Source organism: Trichosurus vulpecula, chromosome 8, assembly GCF_011100635.1.
Source record: "Trichosurus vulpecula isolate mTriVul1 chromosome 8, mTriVul1.pri, whole genome shotgun sequence".
NCBI lineage: Eukaryota > Metazoa > Chordata > Mammalia > Diprotodontia > Phalangeridae > Trichosurus > Trichosurus vulpecula.
This window is the reverse complement of record NC_050580.1, coordinates 178,976,596-178,987,583: the sequence shown is the minus strand read 5'-3', so window position 1 is coordinate 178,987,583 and position 10,988 is coordinate 178,976,596. Positions and strand designations below refer to the sequence as shown.

The window sequence follows — 10,988 nt, the reverse complement described above, 5'->3', positions numbered from 1 at the left end:
AAACATAGAATTCAATTTCTAAAGCACGCCAATATGCCTAGAATCTAGATGGAGTATTAGGATGGGTTATATTCTTGCAGACTATATAGGGGGAAGTGTGGTGTGAGTGATGTAAATTTGTACCAACCAGAAACCCCATTTCCTGTTATGAATGTGCAGTATCAGAAGGCCCCAGGGACTCTACTGCAGGCACTGCAGATACAGAGAGCAAGGTTAAGGCTTGAGCTTCAGGACAGAGCCGGAGATACTTTGACTAACATGTTGCTCCCTAGTCTGCTGTGGGCAATTGTGATATCTGTCTTCCTTGGTAAGGTCCACCCTGGATATGGGGGCTGAGCTATCCTTTAAGGTCTAGGAACTTGGAGGGGTGGAGAGAGGGAGGGAGGATCATTGGTTTGTATTTTTCAAGAGCTCTTGACAGTCAGAGGGAAGGACTTCTCTAGTACTGAATTGCAATGTTTCTACAATGCTTATATTTGTAATGCCAGATGACCAATTCTTATTTGTCTTATTTTTTCCCGTAGGGGACAGCACAGGCAAGGAAGTCACTCAACTGCAATCATCAATGACTGGACAAGAGGGGGAGGCTGTGACCCTTAGCTGCAAGTATGACACCAGTGAAAGTAATTATGCTCTGTTCTGGTACAAACAGCTTCCCAGCAGGGAGATGATCTTCCTTATTCGTCAGGATTCTTATAACCAACAAAATGCAAGTGAGGATCGATATTTGGTGAACTTTCAGAAGACAAGCAGATCCATCACTTTCACCATTTTGGCCTCCCAGCTGCAGGACTCAGCGATGTATTTCTGTGTTCTCAGCATGAGCACAGTGAGAAGAGTCATAGGAGGAGCCATACAGAAAGATCAGCGCATACCATGCCACTGACACCTGCTGCACAAGCCCCATGAGGAGACACGCAAACCTAGACAGGAAGGATTTGGGCCCGGAGCAACACAGCTGGGTGGAGCTCACAGGAAGGCCATTTCACTCTAAAATGTGCCCTACCATAGATGGACTCAGAAAGCAAGTGTAGAAACCACATTCTTTAGGAGCACTCATTCTCAAATCATTCATTTATCATTGATCATAAGGGTGCTTTGAAGGATCTGGGTTCTCATTGATGTGGATATTTGCTTCACTTTTGCAAGTTAGAGTCTAATCACATCTTATCATCATCCTATGAGAGTCTCATCCATCATCTTTCCAGAGGTATTCCAACCAATTTGATTCAGATTTTCCTTTAGATCTCTGGATGCTGATTGAGTACGATTGGGGCACACAAACTGTCTACTATATATTCCTTGCTTTCCTTAGACCAATGATTTCCAATGTAGAGGTCATAGCATAACAACAAAGAAGCCATGGTTTCACCCCAAAGGGGTGGGGGAGACAGCATGGTACAATAGAAAGAACACTGGACTTGAAGTCATAGGGTTCAAATCCCACCCCAAGTGTGACCTTGGATTAAGTCACTTAGCTTCCCTGGGTCTCAATTAACTTGTCCACCAAATGAGATAAATTAATGGGTCTCTGAGGTCCCTTCTAGCACTAGAGTTATGATTATATGATCAATAAATCACACGATGGCTTTCATTCCACCCTCCTCCCACTAATCCGGGGTTTTTCTCTAATACAACTTATATACATTTATATATATATATACATATATATATATATATCACATATATCATATATGTGTGTTTATATCTATATCTACATATCTATATCATGTATCCAACCCAAGCACTTCCAGCAACCGTCTGTAGACAGTGACCCTACTTAGTCCCTCATCCACCATTTGAGGCAATGTTCAGTAAGTAAGCTCCCAGATCCCCCTCACCGCTATCCCATCACACATTTACTTTTCATTTTTCGGTAAGAAAGAGTGAATAGCCCTGGATGAGCAGGCATAGATGGATTTCTATTATATTATCTTTTCTCTTTTTCTGAATTTCCCTGTTTCCTGAGAGAGTTCCATGGTCTTTCCATCTCCTGGGTTCACAGCCTTCTTGTTATATTGACTTCTCAATCAACTGAAATGGCTGTTTTCAAAGTTGCCAGTGGCATTACGTAATTGTTAAATCTGACAATTTTTTTCTCAATTTTCATCCTTGTTGCAGCATTTGACACTGGTGTCAAGCAAGTATAATGGATGTCATGCTTGTAGCTCAGCATCACTGTTGAGGACCATATACATGTAAGATATATAACATAGAATATATATATATATGCAATATGTGTACACATGTAAAACATGCTCATGTGCCATATATATGCACCAATTTAAAATATGTGTATATAGATTGTATAAATGTATAAACACACAATTTATAAGAAATAAATACATACATATTGGGTGTGTGTATGCAAAAACTTTTACTAATGGGGGTGAATGATCAAAAAAGTTTCACAGACCACTGTCTTAACTAATTATTTTACCTCCTTTTCTGGTCATACATTTATCTTTTAGTATACATTATGCTGCTTTTCCTGCATAATTTTTCTCATTGGAAATGTGATACACCCAACATACTTGTGCGCACAATGTGACTCTTCATTGTCTTTGGGTGACTTTAATTATTTTATTTGATTATTCAACTTTAATAACTTTAAATTTGTTGGAATTTTTGTATCCCATACTTTGGGCTTATTTGTGTGTTGTGTTCAAGGATATAAATAGTAGAAGAAATTGTGACTTAGGTGTGAAATGGAGCTTCTTCTGCAGAGTAGTGCGCCAAGTGGAAACCTTGGAATGAGAGTGGACTCAGGTACTCTCTGAAGTCCAGTTCATTATGGGGAGAGACCCACTCAGCTTTGTGCAGGAAGAGGAGTCTGGAGACAGAGAATTCCTCTATTTTTTGCCCTTTGGCAGGGTGCTATATTCTCTCATCAATTTTGGGGAAGAAGGGGGAACCAGGGAACTGGGTATCAGAAAATCCATGCTATTTTGGCCAGGGGCCATGATGGGAAAAAGTGGTTCAGGGATCCTAGTACATGAGTGGGGGAAGACCTGAGACCAGAGAGGGAGCCAAAGAGAGTAGCCCTGTTCTGGCTGGGTACCCAGCAGCTCACTAGGGCCTGGATAATACTTTAGAGTTTTTATTGGTTTGCATAGATTCCCAAAGTGGGTGATACCACCCCCTAGGGGGTGCTGGAACAATCCAGGAGGACAGCAGTAGTTTGGGGTGCAATTGTGGCATTTTGAATAAAAATAAGGGGGCAGTGGAAGCATGAGGAAAGAAGAGAAGAAAATTTTGACAAACTATTTGTACATGTTTCTTTTGTTGTGTAACAGAGTTAAAGTTGTAGTGATTACATTATTTTCCAAATAAACATACTAAATGCAAGTTATAACTGATCAGTGGTCAAGTCTGCTGACAGGTCTTAACAGGCAAGTGTTGGCAGGTGAGCATGTCATACATTGTCAGGAAGTCTAACATGCATTGGCAAGAATGTATGCATGTAGTGAATTATTTACAATATGATATTATATGGTTACATGACACAAAATTTCAATGCAGGAAAAACCCAAAAATTTATGATAAATTACTAAATTTAAGATTCATCATTTGAAAAATATTTTATATTTTTGAAATGATGCAAATTTCAAGAAAACCATTAAAAAGTTAAAGAAAGTAGATTTCCTGGCTGGGGTTGGGGGTGGGCACTGAGGAATTCTTTTTAAAAGGAGCAGTTGGCCAAACAAGTTTGGGAACGTCTGGTTTAGGTGATCAGAGTATCAAGGACTCCCCTGAGTTAGAGCTGGATAATCAGAAGGACTTCTTGGTCTTTAGCAGGAAGGCAGACTCTGTGCTTGCTGATCATTATCTGAACATGGTTAGTAATTATTCTGGAGTGTTTTAGAGCCTTAACCTCGAAAGGTATGTGAACTGGAATCAGACCTAAGTAGCTCATGGTTCCTCAGCCTCAACAGATAGGAAGAAGGGAAATGATATATGGCCCCTTCTTTGGATACCAGGAGACTGTGGGGAGGCAAGCTGGAGTAGGAAAATACTAGAACTGAAAGTGTCAGTGTTAGTGTAGGCTCAGAGACTCCAGAGCATCATAACAGCATGGCTCCATAGGCAGAACCTATAGTAACAAGAACTCTCCTTTTTAGTGTATTTTTCACTTGCATTTTTTTATTTTGGGGAGGAGTAGGGGGTATAATGGTGAGAAAGTAGTTGGCTGGCATTTCTAACCTGTAAGGGGATTTGTTGAGAGCTGGTTCTCCTAGCTTCTTTTTAAAATTAAATTTCTTTTTTTCAATTAAAATTTAGATTTTTTCTTCCTCCTATCCTACCCTACCATGGTGGAAAAAAGGGAAAAAACACTTGTAACAAATATGTAGTCAATCAAATACATTCCTGACTTGGCCATGTCCAAAAATCTGTATCTCATTCTACCTATTTTGTCCATCACCTCTTTCCCAGGATGTGTGACTCTTCATGACGCCATTTGAAGTTTTCTTGACAAAGATACTGGAATGATTTACCATTTCCTTCTCCAGCTCATTTTATAGACTAGGAAAGGGAAGCAAGCAGGGTTAAGTGACTTGCTAGTAAGTGTCTGAGGCCAGATTTGAACTTAGGAAGATGAGTCTTTCTCTAGGCCCAGCACTCCATTCACTGCACCACCTAGCTTCCTCCTCAGGAGATATGTAGCATGCTCCCTTTTTGATCTTTTGCAAACATGGTTGATAACAGGTATTGATCAGAATTCTTTTTTTAAAGATTATTTTTAAAAACAGTGTTGTTGTTGTTATCCTAGTTCTGTTTACTTCACTCTGCATCAGTTCGTACATATCTTTCCAGGTTTCTCTGAAACCATCCCCTTTGTCAATTTCTTATCTTGTTCTCATCATGTTCAATTTCTCCATTAACAAGCGCTACCTTAGTTGCAAATTCCTTGCCACTACAGAAAAACTGCTATAAATATTTTTGTATATGTAGATACTTATCTTCTTTCTTTCTCTTTGGGATCTAAGACTAGCAGTGTTATCACTGAGTCAAAGGGTATTCAAATTTAATAACTTTGAGGGCATAATTCCAAATTGTTTTATAGAATGGCTGTGCTAATTTACAGCTTTGCCAACAGTGTATTAATGTTCCTATTTTCCCACTACCTCTCTAGTATTTGTAATTTTCTTTTTTGTCAGCTTTGCCAATCTGATGGATATGAAGTGGAACAGCAGAGTTACTTTAATTTGTATTTCTCTAATTACTAATGATTTAGAGCATTTTTACATGGCTTGTGATAGGTTGAATTTCTTACTTAGAGAACTCTTTGCTCGTATTCTTTGACCATTTATTGTTACAGAATGGCTCTTATTCTTATCGATTTGAGTCAATTCCTTGTATGTCTTGGAAATGAGACCTTTATTAACAATGATTACTACAAAGATTTTTGTCTTCCCCGATTTCCTCATTGTTTTTTTTTTGTCTTGTGGGGAGTCTTAAAGGCTTAGCCTCAGAGATCTCAAGTTTGGAGAATCTCTCCTATTTGTCCTATTGAAAATTAAGAAAAATCTGTCCATCTCCAAAGTCTTCTAGCACCTCTCCCATTCTCTTCACTTTCCCAATAAATCAATCAGTAAACACTCATTTTGTGGCTATTATGTGCCAGACACTGTGCAAGGTGCTGAAATTCTACTTTGGACACTTGCTAATCATGTCACCATTATGACCAGAGCCTCAGTTTCCTCAACTGTAAAATAGGAAAAATGTTACTTGCACTGTCTACTCACAGACTTATAAGGGAAGTATTTTGTCAGCCTTAAGTACCATGTAAATGTGAGTGAGTTATTAAATTATTAAATGTGAGTCATTAAATTGTTATCAAATATGAGTTATTAAAATCTGTTCACTTACACAAGGCTTTGGTTCCCATGTTTGTTTGATATTTTCTGGCCTGAAGATCCTATGGATCAAATGGAAACCTAGTAAGATCAGTCTATTTCAGTCTAGTAAGGAAACATGGAACATAGCCAAATAAATTTAATACCACATACAGTAAGCGCCTAAATAAGGTGATGCTATATGCAGTAAGTACATAATTGAAATGTAAACATAATGCTACAAGAGGAACAAATGGAAAGAAGGTAGACTAGGGGATGATGGGAAGTATCATGAAGGAGGTGACTTTTAAGTTGGACTTAAAGCACTTCTTTTTTGTTGGTCAGAAATAAGTTCAGAGTAACATCTGCCATTATTTCCTCTCCTTTCTAGGAGATGAAATTGTCAGCAATTTCATTTGTTGCAATTGTTAGCAATTTCAACTTGAAAATTGTTCAACTTGAAGAATTTATCAAATGCTCTGCTTAAGTAGAATCAGACTTCCAGCAGATATCTAAGTAGGTGCAATCTCTCTTCCCTGTATTTGATCACCAGATGACTTTTGTGATCTTTGTCAGAAACTCATTATTCTGGCCAAGTAGTCCATAGCATACTCCTATCATGAGATTACTACTGTTGCTCTTGCCTTTAATCCTCTCGGAAATGTCACAGTGCTTGGCCCCTCTGATTCATGGTTTTTTACATAGGCGTGTTTGTTTTTTTTCTGCAGACAGTGCCATTCTTCTGGCCTTTCTCTCAGATGCATTTTTTTTTTGAATAAGGTTTATTCTTCAATTTCTGTTTCTAGTCATGAGTCTCATCCCACCAGGTCTTTGTGAGACCTATAAAATTATATTTACCTTCTTACAATAAAATCTCAAGTTCACCCTTTTCAAACCTCTGTTCTCTGTTTTGGTTTAGAGATATATGAATAAGTTTTGTTCCCAATCCACTTTCTAGTTATTGCCTTCTGTGAAATATTTGGCACCTGCTTTGCTGTTATTCTTTCAGTTATGCCTGATATGTGCTCTGTCATAACTAGATTTATGGTTTTATCCATGCGTTTTTCTCCCTCCCTCCTCCTGCCTTTATTTGTGTGTGTTTCTGTTTGGGTGTGTGTCTGAAAGAGAAAGAGACTGACAGGCAGAGATATACAGAGAGACAAAGAAACAGAGACAAAAATAGAGGCAGAGAGAGACAGAGATAGTCTCAAAAAGACAGAGATGGACAATAAAGCAGAGAAACAGAAAGAGATGAAAATATCATGAAAGAGGGAGAAACAGAGAGGGATAGAAGGGAAATGTGTATGCTATGTTGACATTGGGCACTGTGTGGTTTTAATCACTGCAGAAAGGAGTAAACCCTGAATATAGAAAGTCATTTCTCTAAAGGTAGTCACCTTGGTGACCTGAGAGGTGTATATGTCAGTTAGTAGAAAGAATATGAGGGACCCAGAAGGCAATCAAGAATAATGGGTAAAATGTTCAACTCTTATTTAAAGAACAATGCCAGCCATGGTATTGGAAGGAGCTAAAGGAATATTTCATAGAAACATAAATTTATTTAGAGGTCATCAAGTCCAACTCTATCATGTTACAGCTGAGGAAATCGAGACCCAGACAGTTGAAATGACTTTCCAAGGTTACACAGCTAGTAAGTATCTGAGGCTAGATCGAGATTCAGGTCTTCCTGACTCCAAGTCCAGTGCTCTAAAACTAAGCAGTGGTAGAACCATAAAACTACAGAGCTCAGTTCCAGGCTTGCTAGTGCAAAGACAAAAGGAAACAACACCAACCTACAGGGTAGTGGAATGATATTGGTTCTCACCTTAGGCCCTGGAACTGCATTGCATTCTCAATTTTCAATGTAAAGCTTTTGTGGTTATGTTCACAAGTCATCTGGAGGAACCTAAGCTCTTGTCCATCATTTTCGTGTAGAGAGGATCTGGATTGACACTTTGAGAGGGAGGCCAGCTCCATCTCCCTCTCTGAGTCCTAGGAGTACCCTTGACAGAGTGGGAATATTTTTTCTTCAGTGTTATCAGTTTGTGCCCCCATTCTAGTGTTCTAGTCCCTCACTGTTAGCCACCAGTAATTAAGGCAGCTAATGTTCCATTAACCAATTAACATCAATTAGCTTGAAAAAGGGAAATTTACTTTGTAGGAATAGTAAGAACAGAAGTACATCTTCCCCAAGTACCTGAGGCACCCTCTTCATTATACCACCTCAGTCTTCAAATTTAACACAGCTGCTGTAAACATACACCCTACCAAGTTACTTCCAAATGTGGCATAGTCACTGGGTGAGTCCTTATTTCAGACACTGTTAGACTCAGTCCTCAAGGTCATTCCTCCATGCCTCAGTGATGGGCTGGTTCTTGAAGGTCTTTCCTTGAGTCTTGCTTCTGTACTAGCTGGAGCTCCTAGACCTTTGGTGACTCTCCATTCTGGAATTTTGAAGGCCATAAACGTCATGAGTAATTCCAATTTGCCTTCACCTTAAACAAGAAAGAATCGTCAGAAACAGAAGGAAAGGCAAGGACATGTGTTCTTCGCTTCATGATGGCTCCAGGTGAAAGAAGATCAGAGGTCCCTCCCCAACCCAGAGCCCCAAGATGACTCAGACTCCTTGCTCAAGCATCTGCCATACAGAAAAAGGGGGAAAAGCCTCTGTTTGGCTAATTAGAGACTTTTGAATGCATATCCGGTTTTGGCTTAGCAGACAATTAAAGAGTCTCTTCTCATGGCAAGCAGTATAGAAATGATACTTTTAAAGCATGCTTAGGGACTGCACAAACAGAGCATACTGAGCACTCTACTAGGGACTGGGCTTATTGGCGAGTCCTCTGTTACACCTGTGTTTTAAGTCCAATACTCCAGGGCATCTGTAATATCATTTACTTGGTAATTCCTTCTAATGAAGGAAACTACAACTTATCCACAGGAACAAGCAAAATATTTAAACTTATACATAGAATTAAAAGGTCTTAATGCTATAAAAATTAATTTACCTAATCTACTAAGTGGAGTGTTCTCTAAGAAAGGGAGAATACACCTAAGGATCTGATTGGAATAGAGATTAGGGTTTCTTACAGCAGAGGTGAGTTTGGGGAAGTCAGAGTCCAGCCAGGAGGGGGCAAAGGGAAGGAAGGAAATAAGCACTTATTTAGTGCCTACTATGTGCCAGGTACTTTACAAATATCTCATTGGATCTTCACAGCAACTCAGGGAGTTAGATGCTATTATTATCTCCACTTTACACTTGAAGAAACTGAGGCAAACAGAGGTTATGTGACTTGCCCAGGGTCATACAGCTAGTCACTATCTGAAGCTGGATTTGAACTCAGGTCTTCCTGACTCCAGGTCTAGCACTCTATCCACTGCACCACCTAGCTGTCTCTATAGGTGAAGGGGGAATTGGCAGAAAGTTTGGGGAGATGGAACTTGCCATAGCACTTGCTCCATTGGGACTCTCGGTGCCCAGATGGGCAATCTGGGGCAGGAGAGGGAGTGGGGGACAGAGAAGAATATATATCACCTCTTCCTATGCACACATATAAATTAAAGATGGGATGATCATGTAATGAGAGTAAGGGATATATGATGACTAGCCAACCTGCTTTATTGGTATCCACATAATGTTAAGAAAGCACGAGAAAGGTGTCTTAAGCCATGGTTCAATATCCTGAATTGAACTTCCTTTTTAGTACCATTTACCTTATAAAAAGGATCCCAGAATGTTAGAACTGGAAAGGTTCTTTGACATGGACTACCAAGGGTTCTTAACCTGGGGTTCATGGATTTTTAAAATATTTTATGACAATTTCAATACAATTGGTTTCCTTTGTAATCCTAAATATTTTATTTTATGCATTTAAATACATTATTCTAAGAAGAGGTCACCAGACTGAAAAATCATTTCATGACATAAAAGGTTAAGAACCCTTGAACTAATCTAACCTCTTTATTTTACAAGGGAGGAATCTGGAGGACCTGAGTTAAATCTCAGAAGGGACTTAATCAAGGGTATACAGCTAATAAAGTAAGAGCTAGGATTCAAAGCCAACTCTTTTGATTCCAAGGCCAGTGTTTTTTTTGTTCTATGCTATTTCCATCACTACCATACCAAACTATCTTCCCATATCATCTTTTCTTTTGTAAAATTCAAACACACATTAGCAACATTGAAAAAAATGGATTGGTGCCCTTTAAGTCCTTTAGTTTTGTCTCCAGAATTTCCTAGTCCCTAAGATCTTTTGCAGGTTTTTTTTCCCCTTTCACTACATGAATCAATGGAAACCAGTTGAGGCTGATACATTTGCTAAGTCTCAGCTCTCCACATAGTTCCAACTACACATTCCAGCAAGGCAGTACATTTCCCATTTGGCCTGCCTGAGAATGCCTTTGTATATCTAAGCAAGGATTTATTACCTACTATAACATGTCTCTTTCTTCTACTGCCAGTAAAAGGTTCCAGGAGCCTGGTTGTATGTGTGAATCATCCTTATCTATCCATTATCCATTATGTATTAAATACAAGTTGTTATTTTTTCTCAGCAAGTCCAGATTTACTTTCTCTGAGCAGAAACAGAAATTTGGACCTGAAAAAAGGTCTAGAAAGTTTATGTAATACACTTCTCTTATTTAGGAGTTTCATTTCTCCTTGTAATACTCTACTGTTTCTTTTTTTTTAATCCTTTATTTACTCTGTCACATTCTTCAGCTCATTTACTTCTTTACCCTAATTTCAAGTATATTCTAATCAAGGTGGCTAGGTGACATAGTGGATACAGAGTGCTAGACTTGGTGTTGGGAAGACTTGAATTTGTAACCTGCCTCAGATGTTTTATTCCCTTTGCAATCCTGGCCAACTCATTTAAACTCTCTATCTGTAAAACACAGGGGTTGAATTCAATGTCTTCTAAGGTCCCTTCCAGCTCTAAATCTATGAGCCTACTCAGAACTTTTAAACATTTACTTCCTGGCTTCCTTTTAATTTATTTTGAGCATTAGTTTAATCAATCAATAAGTCAATAAACAATTTATTAAGCACCTACTATGTGACAGGCACTGCCCTCAAGGAGCTTACAATCTAATGGGGGAGACAATATACAAACAAATATATACAAAATAAGCTATATGTAGGATAAAGAG

At 38.8% G+C, this 10,988-nt stretch overlaps 1 gene segment (V, D, J or C); it reads left to right on the top strand.

Moving 5' to 3' along the window:
- Positions 1-243: 243 nt before the first annotated feature.
- Positions 244-1,047, top strand: LOC118829387. The segment is given in 2 exon segments: positions 244-307; positions 525-1,047. Coding segments are annotated over 2 exon segments (411 nt in total).
- The last annotated feature ends 9,941 nt before the right edge of the window (positions 1,048-10,988 follow it).